The sequence below is a fragment of the Musa acuminata genome, unplaced genomic scaffold (assembly GCF_036884655.1).
Source record: "Musa acuminata AAA Group cultivar baxijiao unplaced genomic scaffold, Cavendish_Baxijiao_AAA HiC_scaffold_1139, whole genome shotgun sequence".
NCBI classification, from domain to species: Eukaryota; Viridiplantae; Streptophyta; class Magnoliopsida; order Zingiberales; family Musaceae; genus Musa; species Musa acuminata.
In genome coordinates this window covers 742644-762886 of record NW_027021351.1, presented here as the reverse complement: position 1 = coordinate 762886, position 20243 = coordinate 742644, and the positions used below count along the sequence as shown (strand labels likewise).

The 20243-nt window shown below is 38.3% G+C and overlaps 1 protein-coding gene across 1 annotated transcript; it reads left to right on the top strand.

Moving 5' to 3' along the window:
- Positions 1-1635: 1635 nt before the first annotated feature.
- Positions 1636-4991, top strand: LOC135671497 (protein PLASTID TRANSCRIPTIONALLY ACTIVE 16, chloroplastic-like). The gene is made up of 5 exons (XM_065179668.1): positions 1636-2204; positions 2268-2735; positions 2810-2878; positions 3995-4053; positions 4227-4991. The coding sequence occupies exons 1-5, from the start codon at positions 1755-1757 to the stop codon at positions 4753-4755; spliced, it is 1575 nt and encodes a 524-aa protein (XP_065035740.1). The 5' UTR covers positions 1636-1754; the 3' UTR covers positions 4756-4991.
- The last annotated feature ends 15252 nt before the right edge of the window (positions 4992-20243 follow it).

Sequence of the window (20243 nt, the reverse complement as noted above, 5' to 3'; positions counted from 1 at the left end):
GATTGGTGTCATCTTCTATCTGATCAAGAATCATAATTTCCTTGTTCTCATCTTGGGCAACAGTGATGGCAATAGACACTCTGCTCCTCTTCTTTTGTCATGATCTTTTGTTTAATGCTTTCATATATTCTGTTGATCCAAGCCTCAAAGATTCATCTATTAAAAAGTTAGTGCCATGGTGTTTTACATTCAGGATTTCTGGCTTCATGCATGGTGCAGGTAATTCATCAATTTATTTTTGTCTCAAACAACACAAATATGCTCTCTCATTTCTTCTAACACAACTGGCAATTCCTTCTTTCTTGTGTGTCATACAATTCCTACATTGCATGCCTCTACAAGTTTATCCTGCTAGTGATCATAGCACCATATGACAGGCTTAAGTTCTCTTTTCAGTTAATCCATTAAACTAGGTTCTTCACTGGTAGTTCATATGACCTCATATATATATATATATATATATATATATATATATATATATATATATATATATATATATATATATATATATATATATATATATATATATATACCCCTTTGGCCTTGTGTCATAAGGTTTGTGATCCTTCTATTTGTGAAATTATAAATGAATCTTCTGTTCTATATAAGCATGTTAAGGAGGAGATGGATGTTTTACTCAAGGATCTATCTATTTAACATGCTAATACTCTAATTAGTGCCTATTTTAGATTTTTCTCTAAATAATAGTATCCATAAGATTGACATCCTATATTTTAAATATTGGTATGATGGTGCTGCATCAGACCTATTTATCAAAGTTTAAAGATTTTTATTTGTATGTAAAATATTAGTATGATGATATTGTATTATACGTATTTAGCAAAGATTAAGTATTTGAAATCTCATCTTATACATTTTACTTTTAAAATATTGCTCTAATCATGATGTATCAAACCCATTTACTAAAGATTAATGGTTGATGTTCGAAACATTATTCAATATATTTTTATATATAAACTATTGATATGGTAATTATACTTGCTAAATACTGATGATGGTGGTGTATTGGATCCTCTTAACAAATACTAATAAATTAAGATCTCATTGGATATATTTATATTTTAAAATATACTAACAATCTTATCATAAAAATTGATTTGTGCCGCCAAACATACTATTATTTATTTAAAGGACAGTGAAAATGTTCCCATGGAACATAGCAAAGGCAACACAATATGTGCATGGATTTACTATAGCAATCAACACAATCTAAAACCAAATTGTTTAATGATCATACAATCTACTCCGTTTTGCCACATATCGGGAGACCAAATTGAACCGAGTTGGGTTAGGCGAACGGGTCGCATCAAGATCAAACTGAACCGAACCGGTTCATATCGAGTCAGTTTTGCACTCTTTCAGGAAGAATAAATGGATCGGGTTGGCTAACGGTTTCGTGTATTGGTTGAGCTTTATGTGGAATAATGTCATCACAAAATTGAGGTGGATATGGTCGTATAATTTCGTGACCGCGAGGTCGTGGATTGGGTCTTCTGCTGATTGGATCCTGCTTATAATTTGTGGGTCTTGTCGTCATAACAACAAACGTCTGGTGCGCGGACTCCGCGCGCAGATAATGATAACATGGCGTCGTCCTATTGGCCCATTCGTGCCGCAGCTCATCCACTCGCCACATCTCCATCCTTTTACCGGCGCCAAGCTCGCCATCCCAGTTTGGCCGGAGGAGCCTGAGACGCCCAACAATACACCAAGTACAACCTCCGTCTCCTCTCATGGCGCCTGCGCTCACCTCCAACTCCTTCCGCATCGCGCCTGGTGGTGGCCGCCGACGCCTCTGCTCGACGCGCGAGCACAAGTCCCTCAAGACGGTGACGGCCCAAGCCAGGCAGAACCCGTTCAGCTTCGGGAAGCCGCAAGGAGATGCTTCGTCGGAGGAGGAGGCGAAGGGGGAGGGATCTGCCAACAAAGCCAACCGTTTCTTCATCGATTTCGGCAAAATCCCCGACGCCAAGTCCCTCGTTCCGGTTGTGACCTCTCCGTCGACGACGCTGTTCGCCAGCACGAGGCGGAAAGACCCTCGCACGGTCTTCGTTGCCGGCGCCACGGGGCAAGCCGGCGCAAGGATTTCCTGGGCGCTCCTTCGCCAGGGTTTCAGCGTCAGGGCCGGCGTGCCTGATCTACCCTCCGCTCAGGATCTCGCCCGTGTCGTCTCAACGTACAAGGTATGCAAGTTTAGATCGATGTAAGCTCGGGAAGGACTTAACTTGATGCGTTCAATGCAACAGATCATCTCGCCGGAGGAGTCGAAGCGGTTGAACGCGGTGGAGTCGTCGTTCAGCGACGCCGAGTCGATCGCGAAGGCCATCGGCCTCGCCACCAAGGTGGTCGTCACGGTCGGCGCCGCGGAGAACGGACCGTCGGCCGAGGTCACCACCGACGACGCCCTCGAGGTCGTCCGCGCAGCCCAGCTCGCGGGCGTGGGCCACGTCGCTGTGGTTTACAACTCGGGGTCCGGTGGGTTCTCCGGCCAGTCCACCTACAACGTGCTCGACGGAATCAGCTCCTTCTTCTCCAACCTCTTTGCTCGGTCTCAGCCGCTGACGCTGGGGGAGTTCCTCTCCAAGGTGGCAGAGTTGGACGTGAGCTACACACTCATCAAGGCCGCCTTCACCGAGGACTACTCGGACGAGAGCTCATATGGATTGGTGGTATCAGAGGAAGGGAGCACCGCCGGAACAGCAAGTGAATTCAAGGTACCATAGGCGATGGCTAGCTTTCATCAACAACATCAATGGCGATGACCTGCACCCTGAATCTTACTTTGCAGGTCTCGAAGTCGCAGATTGCCAAACTGGTGGCTGATGTATTCTCAGATACCTCTATTGCAGAGAATAAGGTATGCAACCTGCCCTGCCTTTTCTCTTTGAACACATTCATGAAGATAAAGCATTGAACTTGGATTTAGTAAGGCATGCAATTTTTAACTCAATAACCTTGATTGTCCTGCTGCTTTACCAAATTTTGATCCTTTTGATTGGTTCTTCATTCTGTACTTGATAGCTATTTGGATGTGAGTTTGGATATTGTAATTTGCATCCAAATAATGATTTACATTTGAAGAATAGCTTCTGTATGCAATTTTGTTTTGGTTGGAAATATTCAAAAAAGAATTCAGATAGAAATAGACTGGACTTAGACTTGAGCTTGTACCCTTAATTTGGTTGTAGCTTATAGACTAATATAATATTTGACGATACATATATACTATACATATATACATATGTTTCAAGATACTATACCTGATCGCATCAGTTACATCCAAATTCAAAGAGTCAATATATACAATTGTAGTTCAACTTGTAGAGATGGATATTATAGATCAATATAGTCTTTGTGCAGGGAAATATAATAGTATAAGATAGGAAATAAGGATTACGGATGAGCCTTACATTACTCAATTGAAAGTTAAATTCTTTTACAATATGAATGATTAACTTCAGAATTCAAACCAGATATTTGATAGTTAAGTTGAAGTACTTGGGTACATGAAGTTTACTCTCTTAATTCATGAGTCGAATTTGGATTCTTCAAGAGTATGCCTTCTCTTCCAATATAATACAAATAATTATGTCACAATAATTTTATTGTTATTTTTCTTTGTGTGTGTAAACATAAGCAGAAGCTTGTTTTGATTGTTCTGTTGGCTTAAAGAGTTTCCAATTTCTTGCCATTTATTATGTCTGTTCTGATTGCTCTGATAACCTAAGTGAGATTTCGATATTGATTACCAATAGAAAGAAATATTACTCCCAAACTCCAATTCACAATGATACAATCCAAGTCATGTATAATCTTCTACTTTGATTCTGCTAAACTCTGGGATCTATGTATTTACCATTTCATGGTTTGTGAGAACAGCACATCTGTCATAAAGAATTGTGAAACCACACTATAAAATGGTGTGCTTGCTCTCATGCAGGAGTTGTGAATAAGCTTTCTTGTGTTTTTGCAGGTTGTTGAAGTCTCCACCAGCCCATCAGCAACCTCAAAACCCACACAAGAACTTTTCGGGTAAACAAGCCACACATGGCAACTCCTAGTATGCATCTTTCGGTGGATTAACCAAGAATTATAAGCTTATTTCTGTCAGAAACAGTAGAAATTAGTTGCAAACTTGCAATTACTTTGCTTGATTAGAACAGCTACAATGACAATGTCACAACAATAATCTTCATTGTCCTCAGTGCGATACCCGAAGATGGAAGAAGGAAAGCCTACGCCGAAGCCGTGGCGAAGGCAAAGGCAGCTGAGGAGGCAATGCGAGCTGCAGCGAAAGCTACCGAGGCTGAAGAGGCAGCGAAAAAGCTGGAAGAAGAGGTGAAGAAGCTGTCGGAGAAGAAAACCCGAGCCACCAGCCTCAACAAGGAAGCTCAGCGGCGAGTGGTGGAGGCAGGGTCTTCGCTTGACAACCTCTTCATTAAAGCCAAGGGACTCGGCAACGACTTCTCCTGGGACAAACTGAGCACTCAGGTAACAGCAGCGGTGTCTCAGATCAACAACAACGACACCGAGGATATGGAGGAGAAGAAAGCGAGGACGCAGATTGCCACCGTTAGAGGCCAAGCTAAGGCTCGGAATTTGCCATCCAAGAAGGCAGTAGTGAAGAAGCCTCCCCAGAAGCCAAAGCCCAAGCAGCCAGATCCCACGCCAGAGGTGAAGAACATCTTTGGTGGCCTCTTCAAGCAAGAAACAATCTACATCGATGATGATTGAGTAATTTTAGCTCCTTGACAATGACAATCTCTCCCTCTCTCTCTCTCTCTCTACTGAGCTATTCTGTTCAAGTGGCTGTTGGATTCTTTTTGTATCTCCATGCATGAGTTCATGTAAACTGCTGCAGTCCAGGGAATTCAGAACCTGATCTCTCCAAGAGTTGATGGAACAGCACAAATCATATACATGTTTTGCTCCTGAATTCAAGGAATTGACAGAAATCTTTAGATGCTGGATGATGCAGTCGATCACACATCCTCTGCTTTCACGATGCTCAATACTATATTGTCCTATTAAATTGAGCTACCTATAAGATGCTTAAGATGATTGATCCTACTTTTAAATCTTATGGTTTTAGAAGTAAGATGATTGATCCTACTTTCAAATCTTAGTTTTTGAAGTCGGAGAAGAAGTCTGATTTGGTGATTTGGGGTGAAACCTAATATGGAGGTCTAACTAATAAGTGGAACTATTGGAGATGTTCAAATTGATGTAGGATTAATGGAGTGATGTGTGGTGAGAAAAAATAAAGGGTGTCGTGAGAAATGATGAAGTGAAAGAGCTTGAGAAAAATAAATATTAATAATGAGAATGCTAAGTCATTTTTATAATCATGACTTGTTTAACTTTTCGATTAGTTTGAGTAATGATTTAATAAATCTATACACGTAACAGTAAAATAACTATGTAAATAAAAACAAAAAGCATGTCAAGTGCTAGTCCTAAACATTACTTAAGTTTTAAGGGCACAGAATATTCCTCCCGCAAACAACTATTAACACAACTAGAAAAGACCTAATGCTCTTGGCCATGAACAGTGAAACGATGGTTAAGCAAATGGCACAGTGGAAGAGATGGTGCATAGGATGGTAAAATGCTCTTTAACACATCTAAATTGTCTGGCTCGTCATTTGTTCATCCGAACTCCTAGTAAATTTCTAATGAACTTCTGACGCATCATTTGAATCTTCGGTGTATCACCCAATCTATTGGTATGTTGACTCTCGCAATATCCGATCGTGACACAACATTCGATTCTTTCGACCCGATGCCTGATCTTTGAGTCTGGCCCAATGTCTGATTCTTTTGCTTTAATTGTTTTGTCTTTTCATCTCTATAATAATTCACTCGACCCATCAATTGCGGATGTACTAGGCCACTATACTGTAGTCCCTAGATGATATAGGAGAATCCAATCTATTAGACTTGTCTATCCTTAGTTACCATGTATCTATATTCTCTCATCTAGCTAATATCTCAAAAATCGTATATCGGGTATGGTGCTGTCAAGCCCATACAGTTTCTACACGAGTCTCGTTTTAATCGAATTCTCTTGGAGAACTCTTTCTCTTTCAATCCGAATGACCCTAGCTAAGGATTTGTCTGAGTAAGAATACATGGGATATTCCTTTCATGACATTGAGGATGATCTTCTATCGACACTCAACAGTCCTTGTAAGATTGGCTACAACTCTCGATGATTGGCTGTGCTAGATTTGAAACTTCCAAGCTTATAAGTTTGGTATAAAAAAATATAGTACTCATATAGGACATCCTTGGCGTCTCAAGTCTAAGGACCAGGTACACCACTAGGACATCAAAATCATAGTCTAATAATAAGGTATTATTAACCATTTAACATTCTATGAGCGGATCAATTAGTGAACTCATTCTCTAATGAACATATGCATTGTATCCCTAGTGTCCCCACACGAGTAGTTATGAGACCAGCTGCATCCATCATATAGATGGGTATACAGCACACCAGTTTGTCCGATTATCTTGATGTCCCTCCCGAGTAACCTATGACCAAGATTATTTAGGATCTGTATTTAAAGACGAATCGGTCTCATTATCATAATATCATCATGATCTGATTCCCATTGCAAATAACTATGGACATCATAATATATTCATGCAATAAGCAATATAAAGTGATAAAATATTAAATAATAATAATAAGCAAAAAGATTACGTGTCAAGTCACACGTTCCATCACTCACGTGATTGGCTTGTAGGGCACTTATAACTAGCAATCTCCTACTTGACCTAAAGTCAATTATCTCTATGTTTAATCCCCATCAGGCACCTATGACGCTCAAAGATAATATGAGACAACGACTTTGTTAGTAGATCTGCGATGTTATCTTCGAATGAAACTCTTTCCACTACTACATCTCCTCGGGTCACGATCTCTCTAATCAGGTGGAACCTCCTCATAATGTACTTAGACTTCTGATGAGACCTGGGTTCCTTCGCTTGAGCAATCACCCAGTTGTTGTCGTAATGTAAGGGAATCGACTTCTACCCGGTACGACTCCTAAATGTATGATAAACTTCTTCATCCAGACTCCCTCCTTTACTACATCTGCTATATCAATGTATTCTGCCTCTGTAGTCGAGTTAGCAGTAGTATCTTGCTTGGAACTCTCCAGCATACTACTCTTCCATTCAGGGTGTATACATATCCCGAATTTAACTTGCTATCATCAATATCGGACTGAAAACTCGAGTCTGTTTAACCTTCAACCCTAAGGCTACTACATTCATATACTAGTAAAAGATCATTAGTCCTTCTTAGGTATTTAAGGGTAGACTTTACTGCTTTCCAATGCTCCAAGCTTGGATCCGCTTGATACCTGCTCGTGACACTCAGAGCATGTGCTATATCAAGCCTGGTATATAGCATGACATAGACGATAGACTCTATCACTAAGGCATAGGGTATCATATCTATGTTTGCCATTTCTTTAGGAGTCTTTGAGGACATACTTTTAAAAAGTGATATCCCATGTCTCATCTGTATGAGACCTCTCTTGAAATTTTTAATGGCAAACCTTTTGATAATAGTGTCTATATACCTGGACTGGGACAAGCCAAGCATCCTCTTGAATCTATCTCTATAGATCCAAATCCCAAGATATAAGATGCTTCCCCTAAGTCCTTCATGGACAAGTGTTTAGATAACCAAGTCTTTACTATGGATAATATTCCTACATCATTCTCAATAATCAAGATGTCATCCACATATAATACCAAGAAGGTGATAGTGCTCCCATTTACTTTCCTGTAAACACAAGGCTCATCTTTATTCTTAACGAAGTCATAAGATCTGATCGTCTCATCAAATCTTATGTTCCAACTTTGGAAAGCTCGCTTCAGTCCATAAATAGACCTAAGCAACCTACACATCTTATCTGAGCAGTCCTTAGATACGAATCCCTTAGGCTGTATCATATACACTTCCTCCTTGAGGTTGCCATTGAGGAATGCAGTTTTCACATCCATCTGCCAGATCTCGTAATCATAGTATGCTGCAATAATCAATAGAATACGGGTGAGAATGTTTCATCATAATCAATACTTTGCCTTTGACGATACCCCTTAGCTACTAACCTTGCTTTATATATCTCTACCTTTCCATCTACTCCGATCTTCTTCTTGAAGATCTACTTGTAATTGATGGGTACAATACCCTCAGATGTATTAACTAGGTTTCAAACCTTGTTGGAGTATATCGAATCCATCTTAGAATTCATGGCTTCTTGCCACTTCTCGGAGTCTATACTCGTAATAGCCTCCTTGTAGGTTTGAGGATTAATATCCTCAACATCCTCTCCTCTAATATGTCCCACATATCTCTCAAAATGACGAGATACTCTATTGGACCTACGTAAAGTCAGAACTTGTGTGCTAGGTACCCGAACAGACTCGGGCTGTGGAGTGGTGCTTGAGTTAGATTTGTTGAATCTCAAATCTTGATGATAAAACCAATTGTAGTGTTGTTCTAATATGCGTTTGAGTGATACAGGGAAAACGTCAATCAGGAGAGACAAATTGATTAAAGTAGGAGGAATCAGACGTTAGGCCTGAGTGAATATGTTAGAATATTAGACATTGGGCCGGAGGAAAGGTCGACATGTCGGCAGAAGGCTTTGAGCCAAGAATTCGGGCATCGGGCCTAGAAGAGCAAACAACATGCTGGACAACACACGATTAATGCTTGTAATAATTTACCTAGATTGAGTTAGGTTTTAGAGTCTAATTGAGTCAGTTTAGAATGTAATTAGACCAACTCAATCAGGGGCCAATTGGGCCCAAAATAGGGACTATTTTGGGCCAAGATAAAGGCCCATTAAGTGACCTAAGTTTGGGTTGTGTTAGGCCAAGTGGAAGGTCCAAATAGTGACCCAACAGGTGGTACCATCGTGGCACAGTCTCCGAGACTGTGTCAGGCGGTGGTACCACCCAGACACAGTCTTCCAAGCGGTGGTACCGCCTAGTGTCAGTGCTGCAGGCGGTGGTACCACCAGCACTTGAGAAACCTAGGATGAGACATTTTTAGGCTCCAAGTTTAAATCAACTTGAGGTCTATAAATACCCCTCTTATCCCTGGTTAAGACACAAAAGCACAAAGAGTTTAAAAGTGAGAAAACATTGTAGAAATCACTTAAGAAATCCCCTTCTCTAGCCTAAACTTAGAATTTTGTTTAGAGAGGAGTGTGTGCTTATAAATGTTGTCTCCTAAACCTGTAAAAAAGAGAAGAGGGGTGTAAAAGGGTAGTTGATTTTTGCCCGTTTAAAGGAAGATCGATAGTGGATGATAGTGGCCTCGACGGAAGAGGAATCAGTGGAGTGGATATAGGTCACGACGATCGAACTACTATAAAAATCTAGTTTGTGTTTTCTTCTTGTAATTTACTTTTATAGCAAACTGCCTTTCCTCCTTACTCTGCTTTTACTATGCCTACGCTTACGAACAAGCATTAAATTTCAAGTTATCTTCCGAGTTTGGTTTTTATTGTACGAAACATTTTTAGAACTGATGTTTTTACCGCTGCACTAATTCCCCTTCTCCCTCACCCCCCCTCCCCCCCCCCCCCCCCCACCCCTCTTAGTGCTGACTTGTTCCTAACAATTGGTATTAGAGCCTCATTTTTCTCATTTGGTTTAACACCCAAAGAAAAATGACTCTTTTCGGCTTTCAAGAGGGTCACTCTCTCATTCGTCCTCCCTTGTTCAATAGGACGGACTACACATATAAGAAAACTCGAATGAGAGTTTTCTTACTTTCTTTAGATTTTAATTTATGGAATATTATCGAAAGCGGTTTTCGAAGGTCTTCTCTTCTAATGAACCATTGGAATGATTTGGAGAAGAAAACTTTTTCTTTAAATGTTAGAGCTATGAACGCTCTATTTTACGCTTTGAATAAAACTGAGTTTAATTGGGTTTCTAATTGTGAAATGATTTTCGATATTTGGCATATTCTTGAAATCACACATGAAGGCACTACTAGAGTTAAAGATTCTAAAGTTAATCTTTTAATACACGATTTTGAACTTTTTCGAATAAAGCCAAGCGAAACTATTGTTGACATATACACATGTTTTACGGATGTCGTCAATGGTTTAAAAGCACTAAGTAAAAGTTTTTTGGATTTTAAACTCGTTAACAAGATCTTAAGATCTTTTTCTAAAAATTAAGAATCGAAAGTAATGGCAATACAAGAATCAAAAGATTTGAACCATTTTCCAATCGAAGAACTAATTGGGTCTTTAATAACCTATGAAATGAGTTTTATGATACATATTGAACAAGAAAAACTTGAGAACCACCTTCTAAAGAACAAGAAGGATTTCAGATTTAGAATAATTAAAGACCACTCGTGCATAAGCTCAAGTGATAGTGAACTTGAACTCCTCATGAAATTTTTAAAACAAGAATCAAAAATTAAAAATGAACTTAAAAAAAAGAAGAAGTCCACTTGAGACAAATCGAGCTCCTCCAAAGACGAAGAGAAAACCAACAAAGGTGAGGCGGCAAACTACGCCTTAACGACTTTCAACAACGAGGTAATCAAAATCCCCTTAGTTTATTTCAAAATTACATAATACTTTTCATGAGTTATTTTTAATTTAGTTTAGAAAAATTATTTTTCTTAAAAATTATATGTTTAATAATGTATTAAAAATACAAAAAAAATAAAATGGGATCATGCTTACCTTTCTAATGATTTCAAAAATAATCATAAAAATTACATGTTTTATGATAAATAAACAAAATGATTTTGATTAAAAATGCCTTATGAAATCATGCTTGATGTTTTAATGATGCAATAAAATGTTAGATATAAATCTAATGCCCGTACACCGAACAAGATTAATTTAAGAAGCAAGATTAAATCATTAAGCAATAATGATTTCCATATTGTTTCTCGATTTTGATTGGAGATGCTCTATGATTAATGAAATCATGTTTGATTTGAAATAATAATTTGACATCATACTTAATGAGTTTATATTTAGAAATGATATATAATGATATTTTTGATTTATGCCTTGTTGATCATTGACATAATAAATCTTATACTTTCAGTTTTAAACATTGATGTATATTTTTATTTAGCATAAATGAAATAAATCACATGAATTGAAATAACTAAAAAAGGAAAGGTATCTCCTTGAAAAAATTATTTTATCCTACTTTATCGATTTTTCTAAAAAAGGAGATTAATGAATCTATTTATATCATTTTTATGAATCTCTTGGACCATGAAAATGATTTTGATGAGTTAAATTTGAATGACATTTTATCCAAATATTTCACATATTCTTAAGATTTATGAATCAAAATCTTATATCTCCTATGCTTCTTTTTTGTCATTTACTGAAGAGAAAAATTATTCAAATGAATCATGAATATTCTTTCGGTATTCATGAATTGATTATAACCTGAAAGTTCTATTATGAATCATGATTTTTCGAATCATGATTTTTCTTGTGAGTTCTTGGATTTATTACTTGATTTTTTTTAATCAAGATCTCTTCTTTGTACTCCTTTGATTTTTAGTTTTATATTTTATTTAAAGAAGAGATTTAATCATGTATTTTGGTATTCAAGTGGTCTTATATTTCATGACATGATTTCTTTGTATTTATGGCTTATGTGCCTTGAAATGATTGAAATATTTTATACTATTATGTTCTCTTATTCTTTCTTATTTATAATGACAAAGGGGAAAAAAGAAATCACTAGCATTTCAAGAGATTGATAAATCTGTTTATTTTATTTTGAATCTCTTGAAAGGGACTTTGTTGATTTGACAAATTGAATGAGTTGAAAATAATTATGAATGTTTTGAAAATAATGATGAATGTTTTGAAAATAAATGATTGTATCATATTTGATGATTTTACATTTTGAAATTATGCATGATGAGTTGAAGTGATGATTTAAAAATATTTATTCAAATGCATGAATCGACAATCTTTTTGTCAAATGAAACATGAACTTTCTTGTAAATTCTTAGAATTATAACGTGCTTCAATAGGTGAAACGTGGTTTTTCTTCTTTTCCTATCATGCTTTCTATTTATAAAAAAAGAAATTTGTCAAAAATGATATATGGCCTTTTGACATTCATGACTTGATTTTTTTTTTTATCTTTGTTATTTCTCTTTGTCATGATTTGAAAATTATTGTAAAAGAAAAAAGAGATACAAAATTATATTCACTTTTTTTTTTTGACAAAGACAAAGGGAGAGATAGCTAGCTTGCACAAGTCAAGAAGACGTAAAGACAAGCTAGCTTGCTTATCTCAAAAGAGAATCAAATATAGCTAACTTGCATATTTCAAGAAGCAAAAGTTACTTTCTTGAACATCTCAAATATTGCTAGCTTACATTTTTAAAATGATATAAAAAATTTGCTAGCTTGCATGATGATAAAAATGAAGATTATGTTTATTATGTAATGATTTGAACTTGTATGTCCAAATACTTGAAAGTTATACTTCTCCTTTTTGTTGAAGACAAAGGGGGAGAAGTATGATCATATTATGCATGATGACGTGTTGCAAATATTCTTGATTAAATTTTCTTTAACTTGAATTCGATTTGAATTCAAGGTTCATCTCAAAGATGGCATATTGATAGGGGGAGTTAAGGTTAACTCCGTCATCAATTGGTTGTCATCATAAAAAAGAGGGAGATTGTTGAATCTCATATCTTGATGATGAAACTAATTGTAGTGTTGTTCTAATATGAGTTTGAGTGACATAGGGCTAACGTCGATCAGGAGAGGCAAATTGATTAAAGCAGGAGGAATCGAATATTGGACCAGAGTGAACATGTCAGAATATTGAACGTCGAGTTGGAGGAACGGTCGACATGTCGGCAGAAGGCTTCGAGCCGAGAATTCGAGCATCGGGCCTAGAAGGGAGGAGATTGCACCAAGAAAATCGGAGTTACGAATGTCAACATTCCAATTGGGCAAAAGCCGCAAAAGGGGATAATGCGCCGAAGGATCAGTGCTAGAAGAACTAATGACATGCCAGACAACACACGATTAGTGCTTGTAATAATTTGCCTAGATCGAGTTAGGTTTTAGAGTCTAATTGAGTCAGTTTAGAATGTAATTAGATCAACTTAATTATAGGCCAACTAGGCCCAAAATGGGGGTTGTTTTGGGCCAAGATAAACACACATTCAGTGACCCAAGTTTGGGATATGTTGGGCCAAGTGGAAGGCCCAAACAGTGACCCAACAAGTGGCACCTTCATGGTATAATCTCTGAGACTGTGTCAGGCGGTGGTACCGCCGGTCTGGGTGGTGGTATCGTCTAGACACAGTCTTCCAAGCGGTGGTATCACCTAGTATCAGTGCTGTTGGAGGTAGTACCTCCCAGCACAAGCGGTGGTACCGCCAGCACCCGGGAAATGTAGGCTGAGACATTTTTAGGCTCTAAGTTTAAGTCAATTTAAGGTCTATAAATACCCCTCTCATCCTTGGTTAAGACACACAAGCACAGAGAGTTTAAAAGTGAGAAAATACTATAGAAATCACTTGAGAAATCCCCTCTTCTAGCCTAAACTTAGAATTCTGTTTAGAGAGGAGTGTGTGCTTGTAAAGGTTGTCTCCTAAATCTATGAAAAGGTGAAGAGGGGTGTAAAAGGGTAGTTGATCTTCGTCCATTTAAAGGAATATCAATAGTGGATGCCAATAGCCTCAACGGAAGATGAATCAATAGAGTGGATGTAGGTCACGACGACCGAACCATTATAAAAATCTGGTTTGCGTTTCCTTCTTGCAATTTACTTTTATAGCAAACTGCCTTTCCTCCTTATTGTACTTTTACTACGCCTACGCTTACGAACAAGCATTGAATTTCAAGTTATCTTCCGAGTTTGATTTTTTACTATCTAAAACATTTTTAGAATCAACGTTTTTACCGCTGCACTAATTCACCCCCCTCTTAGTGTTGACTTGTTCCTAACAAGGTTCTCCAACCTCGCTCAACTCTATCATGCTCCCACTATCTTCATCAAGAATGTGTTCCTTCTCGAAGAATACCGCTTTATTGGCTGTAAAGATCTTTTGGTCCTCGGGATGATAGAAATAATACCCCACAAACTTGCACCACTCTATCCTCAATTCCAACTTATTGGAGTTATGTTTTCTAATGTGGGCAGAGTAGCCCCAAATCTTAACAACCTTAAGATCGAGCTTCTTGCCTTTCTAGATCTCATATGGTGTAGATACTACCGACTTAGTTGGAACTCTATTCAGAAGGTAAGATGCGATCTCTAGGGCGTATCCCCAAAATGAGATGGGTAGGTTGGTGAAACTCATCATGGACCACACCATATCTAACATTGTATGATTTCTCCTTTCAGATATACCATTATGTTGAGATGTATAAGGAGGTGTCCATTGAGATAGAGTCCCGTGGTCCTTGAGGAAATGGGTGAACTCTATACTCAAGTACTTACCTCCTCGATCTGATCGAAGAGTCTTGATACTTTTTCTAGTCTAGTTCTACACTTCATTCTTAATACTCTTTGAATTTCTCAAAGGCCTCGGACTTGTACTTTATTAAGTACATATGTTCATACCTTGAGAAATCATCAGTAAAAGTAATAAAATAGGAGTAACCATCTATGACAAGAGTTGACATGGGTCCACATACATCACTATGTATGAGTTCCAATAGCTCAATGGCTCTGTCTCTAGTTACACTAAAAGGAGAGTTGGTTAGGTTTCCACGAAGGCAAGGCTCGCAAGTTACATATGGCTCATAGTCTAATGGATCTAGATATCCATCCTTTAGCAACTTTTGGATCCTTCCCTCATGGATGTGACATAGCCTATAATACCACAGGTATGCACTGTTCACCTCATCTCGTTTCCTCTTGGACACACTTACATTCATGATATGTGGAGCAGTATCTAGCATAAACAATAGTATTGAACAACCATTATCCTCAAAAACTAATTTATATCCACTAACTATTAAATATGAAATGGAAATAATATTTTTGATAATAGAAGAAATAAAATAGCATGCATCCAATGCAATAATAGCTTCGTCAAGCAGATGTAGGGTGACCTCGCCAATAGCTACTGCAGTAACTTTTGCTTCATTCCCCATCTTGAGGTCCATCTCGCCTCTCCCTAGTCTCCTATGTTTTGCTAGAACCTGCGATGAATTACAAATATGATAAACACTATTGGTATCTAATACCCTTATGTTATCATAAGAGTATGACAAATGGAGACTGATCATGAATGTATCTGAAACTTTTTCAAGCTTCTATTTCACCCTCTCTACAAGGTACTATTTGTAGTTCCTCTTCTAGTGTCTATCTTTGCCATAGTGGAAGCACTAGCCTTTGTCCTTTATCAGATCTTTCTTAGCAACATTTGCTTTACCCGGTCTGCCCTTGCCTTTGCCCTTCTAAAGGGACTTTTTATTTTCCTTCTCTTTTTGATCTCACTAGTATAGAGAACTAACTTCTCTTTTTCGATAGTACTCTCTGCCTCCCCTCAATAGAGGAGCTCAAAGAGAGTCACCTTAAGCTTATTCATATTAAAATTCATTATGAACTGTGAAAAAGAATCTGGTATGGACCGAAGCACAAGATCCACACATAGGTTATCCTCTAGGATTATTCATAGACCTATGAGTTTCTCTATCCACTTAATCATCTTTAGGACATGGTTCTGAACCGATGTCCCCTTAGTCATCCTAGCACGGAAGATGCTCTTGGATATCTCATATCGCTGAGTCCTTCCCTGTTCCTTAAACAATTTGCAAACATATAGGATAATGGATTTAGCATCCATTTTTTCATGTTGTCTTTGTAACTCAGGAGTCATGGAGCCCAATATGTAACACTGAGCAAGAGTGGAGTCAATTTATGTATTTCACGTAGCGAGTGATCTCATCCTCTCTTGCCTATTCCTCGGGTATATGCATCATTATATCAATAACGTACACGATTTTTTCTGTCGTGAGAATAATTCTTAAGTTGCAGAGCTAATCCATATAATTCAAATCAGTGAAGCAGTTGGCATCAAGTATACCATGTAAGGGATTTATAAACGATATTTTCTGAAAATAAAGATGTAGTAGAAATAAATAACATACAAATTTTATAGAAAAATAAACAAATAAGATATAGACTTCTATCTTAATCTACTCTCTCTATTTTTCTGGTGAGTCATGCGACACCCTCAACATGTGAAACGGAAGTCTCTAGCAAACTTCTAGTGTAGATCGGGATCCAATCAGCGTTTTAGTATAACCTTGAGGGACTCGACTAATCTTACTGAGCCTAAAAGGTAGGCAACTCTTGTCGATCACAATTCCTTGTGATTCCCATCTTGTTCGGCCTTCGAACCACCATGGTCTTGAGGGACTCGACCAACCATGATATTCAGTTAAGTCAACACCATCGTTACAAGATGAGTCTGATTTGATGATATACCCCCGAGGGACTCGACCAAGCATACTATGCCCTTAGGTCACCAATGACATCTCTATGTCATAGGCAAGATAACGAATCGTGATATAGGTGAGCTTCGAGGGACTCAACCAACTCAACCTATATTGAGAATCGGTTCCTACCTATAACGATGGAAGGCCACGTGGGTCAATATAATTACCTCATATTTACCGACTTAATATTTTCGAGAGAGAAAATTTTGATTTAGTCTCCTAATATGACATGTTACACTCATACATATTTAATATATATCTATATCGTATGTAAATATATATACATATCTAGTAGGTGTATAAGCAATCACACATCACATGAGCAATCACACTAGATGATCATGGACCACAATCTAATATGATCAGGCTTGAGCTAGTGGGCCTAATCACTCACATCAAGATCTATTTGTGCAATGATGCATCTCCATGCCTTGTGATCATCCATCTTGTCCTCATCGGTTCCACCAGCATCTCGATGCATCTCCATGCATCGCGATCATCCGTCTCGATCTCATGGGTCCTGCTCGATTCGTCCTTTGATAACTTCTTCTTCGGTTTTATGTACTCATCTTTGGAGTGACCCAGCTTCTTACGTTCATAGCAAGTAGTTGTGTTCTTATTAAGTTTGTTTTCATTTTTTGATTCTTGTTTCATAAACTTTTTAAGCTTTATTGTTAAGAGTTCAAAGTCATCATCACTTGAGCTTTCGCTCGAGTGGTCTTCTTGAGTTCTAAGTGTCAAATCCTTCATGTTCTTTGGAATGTAGTTATCATATTCATTATGTATCATACAACTCATTTCATAGGTCATCAACGACCCAATAAGTTTTTTAATCGGAAAATAGTTCAAATCCTTAGCCTCTTGAATTATCGTTACTTTAAGGTCCCAATTTTTAGAAAGAGATCATAAAACTTTATTAACAAGTTCAAAATTCGAAAAACATTTGCCAAGAACTTTTAAGCCATTGATGGCATCTGTAAAACGGGTGTACATGTCAACAATGGTTTTGCTTGGCTTCATTCAAAATAATTCAAAATCATACATTAAAAGATTAACTTTAGAATCTTTTACCCTACTTGTGCCTTCATGTGTGATTTTGAGTGTGTGCCAAATCTCAAAAGTCATTTCGCAAGTAGAAATCCGATTGAATTCATTTTTGTATAGTCTATCCCATTGAACATGGGAGGATGAATGATATAAAAGCCTTCTTAAAAGTAAAAAAGAGTCATTTCTCTTAGGTGTTAAACCAAATGAGAAAGATGTGGCTCTGATACCAACTGTTAGGATTGAGTCAACATTAAGAGGGGGGGTGAATTAGTGCAGCGGATAAAAATCACGTCGGTTCAAAAATTCTTTGGTTCAATAAAAATCGATCTCGAAAAGATAACTTCAAATCTTGTTTGTAAGCATAGTGAAAGCAATAAGTAGGTAAGGTAGTTTACAGTTAAGATAAATTGCAAGAATGAAAATGCAAACCGAGTTTTATAGTGGTTTGGTCATCGTGACCTATATCCACTCCGCTGATTCCCCTTCCGTCGAGGCCACCAGTATCCACTAACGTTCTTCCTTCAATGGGTGAAGATCAACTACCCTTACAACTCGATTCTCCTTTTTATAGGTTCAGGAGAGAACCTTTACAACCCCCTTCACTCCTCTCTTAAACAAGAATAATACTTAAGAGTTTGAGAAGAGTTCACATAAGATTACAATAATGTTTTCTTCCTTTTTTGCTCTCAATTCTTGTATTTGTTAACCAAGGATGAGAGGGGCATTTATAAGCCTCAAGTGGGTTCAAACTTGGAGCCTAAAAAGGTCTCATCCTGGGTCCTGGCGATACCACCGCTTGCAGCACTAACACTGGGTGGTACCACTACCTGACACCCTGCCACTGGGTGGTACCACCGCCCAGTTTGGTGATACCACCGCCTAACAGTCTCTCAGAGACTATGTTTAGGCGGTACCACTGCCTGACATAGTCTCGGGGACTGTGCTATGATGGTTCCACCTGTTGGGTCACTGTTGAGCCTTTTCACTTGGCCCAACATAGCCCAAACTTAGGCCCAATTGACCCCTAATTGAGTTGGCTCAATTCTAACCCAATTATGTGTTAACTATGAATTTTAAGGCATATACTAAGCTAAATAAGTCTGGTAAGTCTAGGTTTCTTCCGGCAAGCTTCCGACGAACTTCTAACGATCTTTCGGCAATGTTCCAACAGATCCCCGGCAAGCTCCTAGACTTCACGAAGATCTTCTTGGAAGAGTTCTGATGAGCTTTTTTTGGTAAACTCTTGGACTTCTCGGTTAATTCTGGCACAGCTTCTGACGAACTCTCGAACTCCCAATGAAATCTCGTTATTGACTCTAGGACTGCTTTATGCCTTAATCGCTATTATAGTTAATCCTGCATACTTAAAACCTACTTCGATCTAGATAATTATTACAAAGCTTGAATCAAATATTGTCCGGCATGTTATTGGTTCATCGACGTTTCGTTTGATTCTTCGGCGCATCATCCTCTCTTGCGGCCTATTCCCCAATTGGCCAGTTGACCTCTACAACTCTGATTTCCTTAGCACAATTTCGACTCTTCTTGGCCCGATGACTGAACCCATAGCCCGAAGTCTTCTGCCGATACGTTGATCGATCCTCTAGCTCGACGTCTAATCTTCTGACATGTTCTACTCCGGCCCAACATGATTCTTCCTACTTTAATTATCTCTCCTTGATCGAAGCTTTCTGCGTCACTCAAAACATAGATCAAATCATAAACACTATCAATTGGTTTCATTATCAAAATCGAAGATTCAACACATGTGAGATAGTGTTTTATCTAGGGAGATTGTATATCCCTGAATCCCTATAAATATGTAGGAGTGGATGAAGGAGGTTAGGCGCCCTCCTCTCTAGCAGTGAACCACACAACAAGGCTGCAACAACGCTCCTCAAACCTCCAAGCCTGCTATCTAAGGAGGAGAGGGGGAGAGGAGAATAGGAGGTGGCAACCAAGAGAGGCTCTAGCCTATGAACCTTTGGTTCTCTCCTATTTATAGAGGTCCCCTGTCAACTTAACCATAATGGATCCTATCTTATTGGGTATTGAATCTCCATCCAACTATCCAAGCCTCTTAGATTAGTGGATCTCTATCAAATAATCTCTCATTTCCTGTTATTTGATCTCATCCATAAGATCCAATAATTCAGGGGCTTATGGATATCCAATAAGATAGAGGCTCTGACAGATATCTCATATTCGAACCTTTTCTCGTCGTAGTGCCTACCATATGTGTATGACTTTTTAGGCCCAATATTGAGCTGGCCATGAGTTATACCTATCAGAACTCTTTTTGGCTTAGTGGATTCTTATTTCCATAATAATTCACTCGACTGCGGACGTACTAGGCCACTATGCCGCAGTCCCCAAACGATACAGAGGAATCCAATCTATTAGACCTGTCTGTCCTCAGTTATCATGTACCTATAGTTCCTCATCCATCTAATATCCCAGAGATCGTATATCAGTCATGGTGCTATTAGGCCTATACAATTTCTATACGAGTCTCGCTCTAATTAGATTCTTCCAAAGAACTCTTTCTCTCTCAATCCGAATGACCTTAGCTAGGGATTTGTCTGAGCAAGAACACATGGGATATTTCTCTCACGACACCGAGAGTGAATAATCTTTTATCGACACTCAATAGTCATCGTA